The sequence below is a fragment of the Triturus cristatus genome, chromosome 6, assembly GCF_964204655.1.
Source record: "Triturus cristatus chromosome 6, aTriCri1.1, whole genome shotgun sequence".
Taxonomy (NCBI): domain Eukaryota; kingdom Metazoa; phylum Chordata; class Amphibia; order Caudata; family Salamandridae; genus Triturus; species Triturus cristatus.
This window is the reverse complement of record NC_140589.1, coordinates 1442990534-1443007020: the sequence shown is the minus strand read 5'-3', so window position 1 is coordinate 1443007020 and position 16487 is coordinate 1442990534. Positions and strand designations below refer to the sequence as shown.

Here is a 16487-nt window from a genome sequence, read left to right as displayed (position 1 = left end):
TTGACGTGGGCCAGAAAGATGCTAACTACCTGCTGAATAGTTAGCATTTAAAATAAAAGTTATCAATGGAATGTGGGACAGTACAGTTGGAGAGAAAGATGGATAGAATATAGAAGCAAGTAAAAAACCACAGCGATTACAAAAATACGGTGGCAAACCCATTTATTTTCAGTCAGAGAGCATTGAACATTCAAGCGTTGGCGTTCCCCTGTTACCCTAGAGAAGCCCATCACTGATGTTATGATCCTGTTTTGTTGACAATATGGCCCCCTCACAAACTGGTAGAGCGGACCTGGAGAGAAAGACATACCCACTCAATTAAAATGCGAGTGGGCCTCACCCAGCAGTAGCAGGAGGTTAATTCATTGTGGTGCTTTCCCAACCCGTGTTTGATGGACCCCTAATTTTTTTTTTTCTTTTTTTAAACACCTAACTGTGGACAAAAAAGCAAATAAAAAAAATAATAATACAAGACCACAGGAAAAGGGTTCAGATCAATAAAATTTGAAACCGAGGATCAAAATATTGTTTTGAAGGAATTGAAGATCACGCTAAACCCAAACACCCAGGTCTTTTGCCCACTAACAAAGCATGATGTAAAGCAACTAAAAAATGTAAGCTCAAATGGTCAAAAATATCCAAACACACTTGGTTGTGTGTACAAAAAGATACTGAAGTGAATGAGCAAATTCTATCAACACCTCATTCTAAAAGCAATGTCAATAAGGGATATCTAATTAGAAAAGGATCCTACAAGTTTAGTCTGCAAAAAAGTAGCATGAGTATAGGAGAACTGTAAACGTATAACAGCATATGGGAGTTAAAATAACTTCGTCTCAGACGATTTAGTGCTCTATATCGCAAACTAATATTCCTTCATGAAGAGGATGAATGTATGAAGACAGCTAAGGTGCTCATGACCTGCAGTCCATGCCAAGTCTTCAAAACTTTAGATAAAGTAATATTACACTAGTGTCATTTCTTAGAGCCTGAAATGGCTATAATCTCCTAAATAAAGCCATAATTGATGTACAGACCTATGAAACCTACAGAAGGAATTCTAGTTAGTTTACAACCTTAGGAAATTGGGAATGGAGATTATTTCTGAAGAAGACATTTCTGCCAGGTACTATTATGACTTGGAATCACTTACTCAATAATGTGGATATCAGAAAACAAAAAATGTAAATGGATCAAACATACCTAAACATGGACCACAACTAAAAAAGCCCGACCTGCCAAGCCAGGTCCTCTCTGGAAGGGAAACAAGCATCCTAGGACCGGTTTCGGAGTTTCACCTCTCTTCAGCCAGGGTATCTTGATTCCAGTGGCACAGTGAGCCCAGGAACCACGTCTGGGCATACCTGGCGCACTTAGGGCGAGAAAGCAAAAGATACACAATTGATGGACAGAATGCAGAACAAATTAAAACATTCACCCCCAGTCAAGAGATCTGGGTTAAGTCCAGGCTTCTTTTGCTCACCATGCCACCCCAGTTTAGACCTGGCCATGTGCAAATCAGTCTTGACCCTGTGCCTCATGGGAACAGTCCAGCCCGAACTGCCAAGCCAGGTCCTCCCTGGACTGAAAACAAGCATCCTAGGTCCCGTGCTCTCCATGTCACTGGAGTCAAGCTATCCTGGCTGATGAGGGCTGAAAGCCCGAAACCGGTCCTAGGATGCTTGTTTCCAGTCCAGGAAGGACCTACCCTGGCAGTTCGGGCTGGACTGTTCCCATTGGGCGCAGGGTCAAGACTGATTTGCATATGGCTGGGTCCAAACTGGAATGGCATGGTGAGCAAAAAAACGATGGATTAAGGCCCAGATCTCTGTACTGGGGTGAATGTATGACATTGTTCTGCATTCTGTCCATCAATTGTTCTTTTGGCTAAAACACACAGGCTTATCTGCAAGGGGTCTGATGGGGTGTAGAGGGTTAAAGCGTGCTCTGGCAGCCAGTAATGTAAACCAGCAGGAGGGGGAGGAAGCAGCTGCAGCGAGCGAGTGTTCGCAGCTAAAGATTTACAGGCGAGCAGCGTGAGAATACTCTGCAAATATACAAGGAGACCCTTTACATTTATTTCACAATGAGATGCACACTCCAGGGCGGGAGGGGGTTTTGAAGGAAGGCAGGGGGAGAGGAAATAAAATGTAAGCAGCGCTGTGACAAACCGAGGGCAGGAATGAAAACAAATATGCTGAAGAGCAGTGCGCCTATTTAATTAGTAAATGACTTGATTGTACCATGTAGCTGCTGCCCTTTACACAGACAGCTTGACCCGCCTGCAACCATCTCAGGATTACATGCACACTCACAGGTGGGCAGTGTTGTTGGGGGAAGGCAGGGGCCAGAATAATTGAAGTGAAGCATCTAATGAGTCAAGGTTGGGGGGGGTGCGTAGCTATGCCTGCAACGCCATCTACCATGAAAAAGTGACTAACAAAAGAGTGCTTTGAAACTGTAAATAAAAGGTACAGAGTAATGATACATGTAAAAGGGGGAGTCCTCATGGGAGGCAACAGAAGAGAGGGAGGTACTAAACAGGAAGGAGGTACTACTAGAAAAATAAACCAATGAAATAAAAAGAATCCCGAAGGACACTGCAAGGAGCCAATAAAATGTATGGGTGGAGCTTATTGCCCACATGCTGAATACAGCATGTCTCAAAGAGACAGCGCAAGTGCTGCCTAGGCGTGACCTAACAATATCAAAAGGATCTGTCAAATCAGAGTAAATTCTTAGTTAGTCTGATAACTGACCCATCTGGTTATCAGACTGGAAGTTCTCTAAATTCCATTAACAATTTAATACACATCAACTTTTATATTCCATCAGGAAAACAAGGTGAGAGGTATTTACAAATTGATTAATATTTTAGTAGATGAAATCGTGTGTAAATATTCAAGCTGTCAGATAACTGGTGACTTCAATGTATCAGTTTAATTATGGCAACCTATCAAAAACCAGGCAGCATCTATGACAGCGATTCCCAAACTGTGCGCCGTGGCTCCCTGGGAAGCCGTCAATCCTTGCCATGGGAGCCGCGCACCATGCACTTTAATGTATTTAATGTTGAAGGGTCTGTTGGCTTCAGTTAAACTAATTTGACCTAAACGCATGTCGTCGATGTTTTAGAAGTGACATGCCTAAAGCTTAAACGTAATGCTTAATTGATGGCATGTCGAGGGAGAGGACCTCCATATTTCGTTACAACACGCCCAAAGTAAGCGGAAGGTGCTGGATTTATATTGTTAGACTTGTTAATAGTTTAGTTTCCCCAAATGCATTTTACACCAATGCAAGTTATCAGGAAAGTACAGTTGTCCTGTCTATTAAATTAAGTATTGATATTTGTACTTGAATCATAGGTACTTTCAGTACACAAACATTTCCAGACAGGCCTGCTCTCTCCTTGAGCACAGGGAAGTAAAACACCATATACGGAATAATGCCAACATTTGGAAGCAAGAAAAAGGGACGTTTAAAAAAAATCCCCCCCAAAAAAATCAGTGAAATGCATCTTACTTGCATTGATTTGGAGGCAATTTTAGGGAGGATACAGCAAAAGTAAAGTGGTGTGTGGTTTAAAAATTCATGAGTCACCCTGCTGAGACAGATGTGTTGCCACATATGACATGGGTAGAAATGGAAGTGCATGCAAATGTTCTTCAAGCGCACAAACACTTTGGCAATGGGGCCTACATGCATAGGGGTAGTATCGAGCACTGTAAGTGGGATACAAAGTTTGAGAGGGTACTCTAAAAAAGGCTTGAGCAAAGAAGCGTAACTAGAAATATTTTATTAGCGGCGCTGTCTTAGTAATACAAAACACCCTGCATATATGATTAGAATACCTTTATAAGCATCATCCCAATTATTTTCAGGGTGAAAAATGCAAGCCCTCCTGAGGCCGGGTTTACATTCACCCCACCCTCCAAAAAAGTAACAGTGGGGAGCCACTGGCAATGGCCAATAAATAGGTCAAGGGAGCAGAGCGTTGAAAAAGTTTGGGAACTACTGATCTATGAGAATACCTACTGTAAACATTGAAAACAAGGAAATGTACAAAAAGAAAGTTAAAATCTTGGCTTTTGTTTAAAGCTTGCAATCTAGTGATCATTAATAGGAGGAACAAAGGTGACCAACCAGCACAAGATACTTTCTATTAAGTAAAAACAAGCTCTCTAATCAATTATGCATTATAACATGATAATTCTTCTATTTGAGAGAGGATTTTCGTATTTTAATTAACACTGGTAGTGATCAGACCACTCTTGATAACATTGTGGCATCTACTTTCTAAACATGAAATTTGGAAATTGGGTCGCCCCTAATAGAATTTTGAGCTGTGAGGCATAACACTGCTTAGTAATAGTATAATGTATGTGAGCCGTGGGGCAGTCCTGACATCATACAATTGTGCCGTCAAAAGCGAGGAACCATTTAGTTTAAAAAAGTGAAAAAATGAAAAGACAGCCAAATGGAGGAAAAGACGATACTCGTGGACTCTTGCTGAAAAGAAAGCTGAAAAAACAATTAAGAAAGGTCTCCAAAATTAATACGAAGGACAGAACTGCATTATGTATGGAATGTTGAAACCAATATAGAAAAGGCTTGAGAAAAATATCCTATGGGGAAATGCAAAGCTCTTGGAAGAAGAGCTACTTCTCAGCAAGAAAAACAGAAGACATTTTTGGGGGGAATTTATTTGGGAAGGGCATGAGAAGTGAAGGCTTAATGCTATCCAAACTGACAAAAATACCCCAATTAATTAACTCAATGTAATGCACTGTTCAAATTCAAAAGGTTAAAAATCATGCCCGTCTCATCTCTTGATTTAACAGAAATGTTGAAGCCAAGTACCTTTTACGAAAGCAACTGCAATTTTTCAAGGAATGCTTTAGAAATGAAAGCTATGGATGTTAACGAAACAGGCAAGTATACAAGATAAACTAAAACCTCCCGAGCACAGGGCCCAAACGGTAGGTCAGCATTTATCTTGAAATTAAAATCCTCAAATTTGGTCTCCACTGTTATACTTCCTGCTCTAGGCAATCTTTAAAATTAATATGATTCAGGACTTTTGGCAGGGTAGTATAAGAATTGTCTTCTATCAAAAAAATATATTTTTTAAAAAGCCATCCAACGTGTCCGAAAAATTACAGGACGATTGCATTGATGTACATCTCGGGAAAACTCTTCGGTATGCAAAGAAGGACCATTTACTGACTGCAAACTCTCTGAAGCTGTGACAACATGCGCCATCACGACAACAGCACAGTGGCATACTGGACAGGACGAATGGTGTTTTTTTGTGCCATTGGCGTCTGTTTACCAGCAATCATTGTCATCGGACCCTTGTGGGTTTGAAGGTGGTCACAGTAGATCTGGGGACAATAGTCCAAAGTACAAGCACCGGACACATCTTCATGGAGGTACTGAGCTGAAAATCTTCTACATCTTCATGGTAATCCTGGTCACATCATCCGGTTACTTTAACATTGCAGTTGCATCTATCTGGTTTTACCCACCAAGACACTGCAAGAACGCTATAGGGCCCAGGGTGTCAACATCAGTGCTGAACAGAGCCAAATGGTTTTGCAGCATTTAGGTGGTGGTGGCACGAAATCTATCCAATGCCAAGTGGACAAATACAACTTTAAGTCTAACTAAGAATAAGTTCCCAGGTTCCCTGTTCGTCGCAAAACACGTGACGAAAATCTATGCAAAACAGCCTCTTGCGCATCTTGAGACATGGGTGGTGCCGGCTGCTACTTTCAGATCCATGGTGCAGACGCAGCCTGCTTCATGTCCCCCTTAATACATTGTGAAACAGACATTAGTGGCGCAGTATTTCGTTTCAGACTTGCTCGCCCTCTGAGAGAGGATTGTTTTTTTCTCATAGCATTACAACTGGCCCCTTAGATTATCGCATCAATCCAACCAAGTAAGGCACAAAACCTTAGAAGGTTTGAGTAGTACAGGCTAGGGATAAAAAAAGTCCTAAACGAGCCACGCCGAATTAAGAAAGGCATAACGCTACCATTCTTAAAAATTAAGCGCAGCGGCCTTTGCGCGGACTGCAATTAAAATGTATTATGCGGGCGTTTGCAGAAAAGAAAGAAAGGCGCACAGCCACCATTCTTAAAGCTGAAGATCTAAAAAGGAGTGCCATGGCTATCTCACTGGAGTGTAATCGTACTAGAGCTATAGGGATCCTAGTGGAATATGATAGTACCCACCACAGATACTAGTCTGTAATGACTGCACCAGAACCAAAAGAAACATCAACACATGCTATAAACAAAATTTTGAGGAAGAAAACAAAATGGCTGGCTTACCAACTCCTGTTTCACTGGATGTTCCTTGGGATTAACACCTTGTGTGACCAGGTATACTATAAAACAGAAACAATGTTGAGTTTGTATTCACCCCACTCCTCCGTCCCCAGTACAGAATTCATACTCAATATTCAAAAACTTACTCCAGAACAGTGAATTCAACGAGTATGAAGACACCAAATCCAGCTTGGCTTGATCAAGTGGATCCAGCTTTAAAAGAAAATAGTTGCACGTTGATATACTTTTTTTAATATGTGTAGTTAAAAAGTACTTAAAACTTTGATATCAAAGACATACTCTTAGATTTATCTTAAAAAGTCAACTTCCAAAAGCATGATACTGTGGTTTAACTGACTGCTTCCTCTGTATAGGATGCAAGTCAAAATGTTTTGGGAAGGGAGAGTACTAAAAAAACACAACAATTTCCACAGAAACCCAGATGAAAGATGGAGGCAACAATTAATATAAATCTGGCAGAGGAGGGAGATATAAACTTGGAGGCTTGTGGGTGAAGTAGCTTCTGGTTTATTTGAAAATTAAATAAAAATGATTGTTTCTTTGATTTATGCTATTGCCTTCACATTTTAAAAGGTCAGGGAGGAGGCAAAATATCACTGTTGAGATAGGGAGGAAATGAAACATATCCAGGTGAATTGCATGGTGCAATAATTGGTTTTGTGCAAGTTCGTGGTTACTGTGTTTTCCAGATAGCTATGGATTTGCCCCACAATCCCATCATCTGCTGCAAAAACTGCATATTTTAACAAAAAATTGTTTTTAGCCCAAACAGATCAAATGTCACCTTAAATGTGGCAACATATGTTACTGTACAGTGGAAAGCCCTTCGCAAATGTTGAGTGATCACCTTTCAGTTGCTTACTGCTGTATTTGGGTGTTAAATTGGTATAAATAAGGTGAAACCTTTACCAAGGCAGAGTTAATAGGAATATGAATGACAAACAATGAGGTAATGATATAAATTGTGGTGCTTTATGCAGTATAATTTAGATTTTCTTGTTGCATAATTTAGTCAATCCTGCCACAAAATGTGGTCCTTCTCTCCCACATAATTCCAGTGGCCATTATTATTGGCAACTTAGTAATAAGTCTAGACGGTTATTACCCATCACAATTACAGCAAGAATATTTTGGTACAAAAGGGATAGCCCAGATGTACCCATGGATTTCTGTTCTCCGTAACTCCGAATGTACAGCGAAAAACCCTGGTTTTGGTCATACAAGACAATGGGATAGGGTGAAAATCACTTTGGTATCTGAAAAAGCTCAGACTGTTAGATAGAGGAAACATGCATGCCAACATGGAGAACACCAACAGTGGAATACTGGCTCTATTGCTTAACATATCTTTTTTCTTTAATAAACTCACAAAGCTGGGATAGGGAAGGCACCGTTCTAAGTAACACTCTGACCTACTTGAGGAGTGAGATACAGACAGTGGAACAAACTGACACTGCTCGACTCTTTGACGATGAGACCCTGAGAAAAGTGGGAAAATCAAAGAGGCTTTCGCAAAAAAAAAAACCACACACACAGATAAAGAGAGACAGGTGTACTTTTAGACTACGATGCACACAATTACAGACCAAGACAAGGACACAGACACCCCCTTAACTGAACCACAACACATACACTGACAGCGGTTTGGTTAAAAATGGCACAAGATAATACCCATGACCCAAATACAGACTTAAGATTCACATTTCTAAAAATACACTTAAACAGTCCAAATCCAGCACAAGTACTCGAAGAGTTTGTTTGCAAAAAGGGGGCACTTGAACAGAGACATATACAGAGTAAGGCGACATGCTGATGAAGAAAATCATACATAATCAAGAAAACAAAAAGTAAAGAAGAAAATATACCAGGAACATTGTAATGCCAAATAAAAAAGCGGCATCGTCAGTGGAAGTGTAAACACACTAAGAGCGATTCAATGTTCTCTTACAGGAAGATAGAAGACATGCATACTATGACTCAAACTTAGGAGTAAAGTCACAAGCCACTCTACACCTACCGTAGAGGCATTCAAGTATAGAACAGATCAATTGAATTTGAATGTCAGGCTTAATTAGGCAGCATATGGAGAACTACGGAGAACTAGAACAAGACTTAACGAGTTCTTAAGGAGACATGGTCGCATTGAAATAATCAGAAAGGTTAACAAGAATAAAATGCTCCTAAGTTACAAAACAAATGGAAAGGACTTGCGGCAAATCCTTAAAGGCATCTCCCCGGCTCTGCCTCCTCAATATATGGGATGCCACTGACCTCTCCCGGGCAGAACAAACATGGGCATCGATGGGATGGGCCATCACAAAACGAAATATCGCACAAAAATGGGGGGTGGATACAGTCCCAAGGCTGCGTGATTGGGCTTGAGACATGGACAGGGCAATGATTGCTGAGAAGGATGTGTTCAAATGTAGAGGGTGCCCCAAGAAATGGGACTACAAATGGGGGAGGTGGAACAAATACAGAGGGGGTAGCTACATCTCCCCTTCTATAGAATTACAGCGTGAAAGACACCCTTTACTAGCTCAACTAACTGACAATGATGAGCTCCCACCCATGCATCCCTAATGTTGTACATCCGTGTGACCTCATTTGTTTTGTATTTTACTGATGCATACAGATCTCCTGGCCTTATGAGTCATCGCCTGGATGGTAGGACAGTACCCCGACTCAGCTTGATGACTACAAATGTGATAATTGTCATTTTATTGTATTGTATGTGGAGTCATGTATTGCGGATCCGACTATTGTTTTGCCCTTGCTTTGGACCGGTTTCAATTTTTCGGTAAATAAAAACTGTTTCATAAAAAAAAAGAAGAATAAAATGCTCCTGAAAGCAACTGGTAGTATGAGACTATGGGTGAGAACATGCAGAAGCTATCTGAGGGGTAAGTTCAAGAGACTAGCCTCACGTGGTCTCAAATGAAGCATTCTCCAGTAAGATAACTCAGTACACAGGTCAGAAATACTGTACAGTGCTATGAAACTGAAGATGAAGGACGATCAGCAAAATGAAATATGCATAACAGAGAAGGTAGTTATATCTTAACTCATTGCTGTCAGAGAGTGGGACAAACTAGAGACAATCCTGATCCTTAGCTTCTGCTGCTCTTGCAGGAACACATTTTGTAAGACTGGATCACGTTTTGAGTGCTAAAAATACATTAGAAAAGATAACCCTTGCTTCAAAGTGTCTTCGATACATAAGTATATAAAAACAGACCTCGATATAAGTAAAGAACAGAAAGGAACTTACATTTAAAAATGGAAATGAGTGCAGGAGAGCAACTAGTGTAAATCTAGAGATGAAAGGTAAGCTCTCTAAATACGGAAAATGTGGGCAACATGAACACTAAATGGGGTCGCGGTCTGTCAACTTTCTACTAAAACTGACATATATGCTATTCCAACTCAATAGGTTAGATCAGAAACCTAAGCAGAATATTTAATACACCCAGATCACAGAGGTATAAAAGCAAAGAAACTTTTGCAGGACTCTACGAGGAATCTTAATTCTGTGGTAGCTTCTTGGTTCAATCTTACCTTCTGAAGTAGCTCACTCCTGGAAACAGAAATCATAGTCTTCAGCATTGAATCAACGGAGCCGACTGACTTTTCATAGGCTAAAAGGTATTCATGGATTTCTGTTGGGTACTCTTCCACGTTATTCGTCCCCTTTGACATGATCTTGAGGCGATGTAAGAAACAGAACACAAACATCTTTTATAGCAGATTACATATCACAACAGAAGGCAAAGCGGTCTGTGGCCAATACATAAAGTTACACAAGCGTTTAGGATAGAAGCGAACGTTGCTGCGCTGCATGGGCCATTTTGGTAATAAGGGTGCAAGGAAAATCATAGATCTGAGACTGATCAACCAAGTTTTTGTATTGGCGAGATCTATGTATTCTCCGCTTGCCACCAATTTAAATAAAGTCAAGTAAAATCAGCCTTCTGGGACACCACTTTTACCCAAACTAGCACAGAACTGAAACTCAGTGCAGAAGGGTTTTCAGTTTTTGACTGCTCGGTGGCCTGTTGAGCAATCCCACAGAACTTTTAAATTAAGTCTGCCTGCTACCGATATTACACTATCCTTTAGCCCATATTATAAACACTTAAAACTATATGGTCTTGTAGGAAGGGGGAGTGGGTGGAGCATGGGAGGGTTATAATACAATTGACTGAGTGGCATAGAACGGACTAATAATTGTTTTTGCCTGTGGAATTGACGGTGTTCTTGTTAAGTGTCTCAAACAGATGGCTACTTTCTAGAGGAGGACTGTAAGAATTTCCAGTTATCTCCCCAAACCCAACATCAATATGCAACTAAATAGGGCCCGTTATTTTTTTTACATTGGATAACTGCATGTGGAATGACGAAAATAAGTATACCGTATACAGAGCTTAGACAACCACAGAATATGTTAATCATTAATAATGATCTCAAACTGCAGCAATTCTAAAGCGTGGTCACAAAGTCAGACACTTACATTGCACTGTTTGGAGGAATTAATAGCACACTTTCATTGACAAATTAAGACAACCACCATCTCGATCTAGAGGCTGTTGATAAAAGCATGATCAGTGGTAGAGTCTATGGTCTTTCTTGGACCGGACTAGGACAGCAGGTGCACCTTTGCACAAAGCTGGGCTTCAGCACAGCTACAGCTTTAAGAAGCAAGAGCATTTTCAGAAACAACCAACAAAAGCATGATTAGCACAGAGTTGCTCTGCACCTACTTAAGACCCGTAAAAGTCCTCAAATAGGAAGGAAGAAACATGAAAGACAACTAGAAGGCACAGTAAGATACAGCTCTTGAAGAAACAGCGAGTCTCTGTGATTTAAGAATTGTTACAACATCAAAATAATTAAACTGAACTACAATGCGGACGGCTGTTGTTAAAAGAGCAAACCACGTGAATGGCTATTTTGCTATAATACCTATTAAATTAAGATATGAAAAAGAGAAATTGGTGAGTTATTATACAAGCATTTGTAATGCCAATTGGTCTTGCATTTGCGTCCGATTGGCTTTGGCAATGGTTTTAGCTACGCGGAACGCCATCTCCGATGCTGTGCTGCATGGCTACTTTTGACTTAGCCGGCTGCATTTCTTTGTAGAGCACGCACCATGCATTCATACACCTACAAAAGGACGTGTACACTTTATTTAGGTCGAGCCTGGGCATCACATTCAATGCTCTGTGAGGCATGCTGTATAGAGGTAGGGACTTGAAGCTCTGTCCATGTCTCGACCATCTTTTCAATTGACTCCTGTTACTGTCCTTTCGAAATCATCGATTTTCATTCTTGAATAGGCTTGTTAGTCCCTCATTGGTACCGCCTTGTCTGTATTTGTAACCTCCCACAACGACTGGATCTTTTACTTGTCTTATAACACGGTCAGCTTTATCTTGGCTGTGAACACTATTTTGTTCAATGATTTGCCCCAATTCCAACTACTACGTCGCACTACGCCGCCCGCTTATATTTTAATTATAAATACCAATGGCGATCCGCTTTAACTATAGTGGCCGCATTTCGTACTTTATTTCTTGTAGCAGGGCGGTCTGCTTTAAATATAGTGGCCGCGCTCATTTAATTTTTTGTCAAATAGAGCTCCTGAGGCGCTTTCACATTTCTGGAAGCCACGCCCATTTCTTTATATAAGCTGAGTCTGAAGAAAGGTGCATGCCTGCTATTAAAGTGAAAGAGCGGCATGGGGCGCTTTTACCAAAACAATTATTTGTCAACTTGACAGATGCTTTTTTGTCAAAGCCCCCATGCCGCGGTTTGACTTTAATGTGGGCCACGCCCCTCTCTTTACACGCGGATTGTCTAAAGAAAGGGGTGCAGCCTCCATTAACGTGAAAGCGCAGCATGGGACGCTTTGACAAAAAATATTTCCAACAAAATAGGTCTTGCATTAGCGAGAGTTTAAGCTATTGGCGTTGTAAAGGCCAATAGCTCAAACTCTCGTAAATGCAAGACCTATTGCATTGCAAATGCTGGTTCTTGATAGCTACAGACCCGAGCTCGATCTGTAACAAAAAATGTTTTAAAAAGAATTTGAAAACACACACAAAAGTGTGTGTGTTTTTTATATTGGCTGGGGGAAGCAACACCGACAAGATGATAACAGGGAAGTGGGGAACAAGCAGAGGTGAGAGAGAACAACACAAAGCACAGTACAGGGCGGAGAGAAGCACTCATGTGGGGGCAATTGGAAAACACATGAACTACCGTCGTTGCTGCCCTACTCTAGTGGAACAGCAAGCACAAGAGAAGGGAATAAAACCCACAATCACTAGTGACAATGAAACCAACCAATGGTAAGGAATGGACTGGCTCTTCGCCCACCGCAAGCTAACAATAGGTCTCTCAACAGACAACTTACACATGGTCTTAGGTGAGACATTTTTAAAAAATGAAGCGCTGACCAGTATGTAAGGTTAGAAACAAAAGGCACCAAATCAAGATCAAACTGCGCCAAATCAGGTAAAATTGTAGAATAGGCAAATACTGGAACCAAACCTATATAAAATTGTTCAAAAGTGACAGATGTGGCTAAGAATATTTTTTCACACCATCGGCAAATGCAATGAAATTAAATTTTGATGGCTAAAAATCTGAATGCCCCAAAGTGAATAACTTTCACAATAAATATCCTTAATGCAGCAGAGAACAAGAAGGAAGTTAATGGGGAACATAAGCAGTCTGCCAACTGATAGTGCATGCGAAGCCAAGCTGGACCCAAAATGGCTGTGATCTACTGGTGTTCTTAATTGGGTCGTGCCTCCGCCTACTCTATACCAATCCCAGATCCCCAGGGTACCTGTGGATAGATGAAACTGGCAAGGAGTATGAGGTACTAGTGAAGACTGGTTTATGGTTTGCTGATCCCAGTGGTATAATCTTGGAGGCACCTCCACGTCTCCCCAGGGACTACATAGAGAGACACGTGTGAGCATGGAGGTATGAATAACCTTTGCTTGTGACCATCACTCCCCCACCCTCATTACCCCCCCCCCCCACACACACCCCCATGGAGTAAGAGCCTGAGGCGGCAGGAAGGGAAGTGAGGTTTCGGACACTGCAACACAGTTTGCCTGGTAGCAAGACAGCAGGTGTGTGGTCTCGAACGACAACACTGTCAACTTTGTGCCTAGGGAAGGAGACTTAGGAGGAGTGTTCAGAGGAGAGCGAAACAAGGAGTGATATAACGTCTCCCTCTTAGTGGTTGATCCCCCCTACATCATGCAAAAGCTACCAGATATGCCACCACTTAAGGTGCATTGCTGTTTCCCTTGAAGGGGGATATGGGAGAGGGTTAAGGGTGTCCCTGGAATAGTGAACAGGAATCCAACTGAGTTGTGTGGACTGATACCCTTAGAGTTTTCCTGCAAACAGTAAACTGTGTGCCCAGTAGTGGCTGGTAATGAGTAAAGGCAGAGAGTGAAAAAATATTTTGTTTTACCCCTCAGTGTGCAACGTCTACAGGAGACATGGAAGATCCTGAATCAACCAAAGAGAGGTTGTCCAATTAGTGATATTTTCTGTCTTAGCTCTGCAAGCGAATTCACTGGAAAAGATGGCAACACAGGCCATGCTGAAACTTGATGAGAAAATGGATATGCTTAACAGAGTGCCGAGTGTGCCAGCAAAGCTTTCCACAGATGCCTTGCCAATGGGATAAGGAGAATCTTTCTTGATGTGTTCAGTGCACAGGATGGTGGTGACTTATCAGTTATACGTAAGGTCTAAGGATACCCACAAGGAGTACAGGAGACGCCAACACTGTAGGACAGAAATGGTGGAGTAAGTGGTAGTAATGTTGCAGGACTGGAAAGACAAGACTGAGCAGTCAAACAGAAAAAAAACAATTAATGAGGTAGAGTCCTCTATCTGAGCACTGTTGCCTTGGCTGGAAAAGGATATTGATGCTGGAAGCTCCTCCTTTCCTTAGGCTCCTTTGGAGCGACAGTGTTTTGGGTTAGGAGGTACCTGCTTGCTACAGGCCAATTATTTGAATTTTCATAGTAAGTCCTATGTGGTGGGATTTCACTGGATTTACAATTCTGTGCATGACATATTGCATGTTGTTGAAGCTATCAAGATAATAGAAACATTTAAACCTAATATTTGGTAATACTTGGGTGTTGCTGTGACTGCATGGGCTGGGAAAACAGCTAAACAGGAGTGAAAACACCGAGCGCATACAGAATTTTAACCTGAAAGATATAAAATTAAAACTGAAAGGTCACAAAAAATAATTTAAAGCGAAGTCCTAAAATTGGGGAAGTAGGGTAAGGCATTATCCCCATGTCCCCATCATTACTTGTGAAGAGGACCCTGCCACCTCAGCCAGGAGACAAAAACAGGAAGTGAAGAATGTAGGAAAGTGCTCCTTTTGGCATGGTTACCACAAACTTTTTGTTTGAATCTGACTGCAACTATGACTGAATGTGCACTGGGTCCCTGCTAATCAGGTTCCCAGTGCCAGTGTTGTTTCCCAAAATTGTATCTTTGTTTCCACAATAGGCAACCCTCTGGTCCACATATAAGCCCCATGTAAAATGTACCAGTGTTACCAAGGGCATTGTGACCAGAGAAGGTCTCTAAGTGCTGCAGCATGCATTATGCCACCCTAAGAGACTCCTCACCAAACACATGCACACTGTCACTGCAGCTTGCGTGTTTTGGAGCAACTAAAAGTAAAGAGTGAACCTGGCACACATACCTATGCCTCTGGCTGGCCTGGCCTGGCACACAGGGAATCACCCCTACAACAGGCCTTACAGCCTGAGGCAGGGTGCACTATACTTCTGGTGAGGGCATAACTGCATGAACAGAAAGTCTCTAAAGTGTCTAAGTCTATTTTCAGACCTCATAAGTGCATGGTGAAGCCATATCAAGTACATGGGCTAGGAGCTTGTTAATACGAGTCCCACAGCTTCACAATGGCTTCACCAAATCCTAAGATGTTTGCTACAAACATCTCAATCTATTGAGCCCACACTGATGCCAGTGTTGGATTCATTAATCAATGCACTCAGAGGGCCCATCAGAGGAGCCCCCTCAAAACCTACCCAATCGCTAGTGTGGGTCCGACTGGTCTGCACCAGCCTGCCACTTTCAGACATGTTTCTGATCCCCTGCGGTGGGAGCCTTGTGCTCTTGTGAGTCAGTAACAAAGCATGCTCTAGGTGGAGGTGCTTCACAACTATCCCAAGCAGGAACAGGATTCAAGAGCAGTGAGCCTCAAAGGCTTCCTTCCCTTGGTTATGCTAGCCACGGCCTCTTTAGCTTTTGGAAATGGCCGCCCCGCTGACCAAGCCCCACTTTTGGCGGCAAGGTAGGTGGGAAAAGCAGGAGAGATGTGTCCCCTTCTCAGCCAGTACCACCACCAAAGTGTCCTGAGCTGAAGTGACCCCCTCCTTTGAAAATCCTGCATATTGGTTGTGAGGATTTTAGCCAACAGTATCAGGGGTATGCCCCTTCCCAAAAAGGACATACAAAAAGTGAAGTTACTCTTATGGTAAGTAGCCCATTGGCTACTACTGGCCAGTACTTGTAATGCCCCTAAATTGTGTATTTGGGGGCACCCCTGAACCTTGATCCTTGGATTCCAGTCGACCTAGAGAAGAAGGACCGAAGAGCCGTGCAGCAGTGAAAACTCCAGACGACAACTGACTTGGCCCCAGCCCTACCAGCCTACCTGCAGCCCTGAAGAAACCTGCTCCAAAAAGCGACTCGTACTGCAGGCCCAGTGACATCCAAAACCCTAAGAGGACTGCCTGACTTCCCCCAAAGACCTAGAACTCCTGAGGACAGCGGCCCTGTCCACAAAGAAACCAACAAGAAGAGCTCCAGTGTCCTGCTGAGCCGCACGACCAAACCACTGTTCCTACCTCTGCACCAAAGACATCTGGCATGAGTCCAAGTGGCCCACCGGTTCCAAGAAGGTTCCTCAGCGGTCCTGAGCTTGAGTTCCTCCTGAGTGACCTCTCCTGGACTTCACGACGATGCCTGCAGCCTCAAAATGAAGGGTCCCCAAAACAGGACCGGCCAGACTTCTCCGACGTCCAAAAGACACCACTGCACCCA

At 42.3% G+C, this 16487-nt stretch overlaps 1 protein-coding gene across 3 annotated transcripts in view; it reads right to left on the bottom strand.

Annotated features, from left to right (window-relative positions):
* The window catches only part of C1D (C1D nuclear receptor corepressor), a 122906-nt gene that overhangs the window by 69199 nt on the left and 37220 nt on the right, over positions 1 to 16487 (bottom strand). For all 3 annotated transcript variants that reach the window (XM_085612509.1, XM_085612510.1, XM_085612508.1), the window contains 3 exons: positions 9918 to 10061; positions 6485 to 6551; positions 6342 to 6397 (listed from right to left, as the gene is read on the bottom strand). In XM_085612509.1, the coding sequence (XP_085468635.1) occupies positions 6342 to 6397; positions 6485 to 6551; positions 9918 to 10058 (264 nt within the window). In that variant the 5' untranslated portion in view covers positions 10059 to 10061. The remainder of the gene's footprint in view (positions 1 to 6341; positions 6398 to 6484; positions 6552 to 9917; positions 10062 to 16487) is intronic.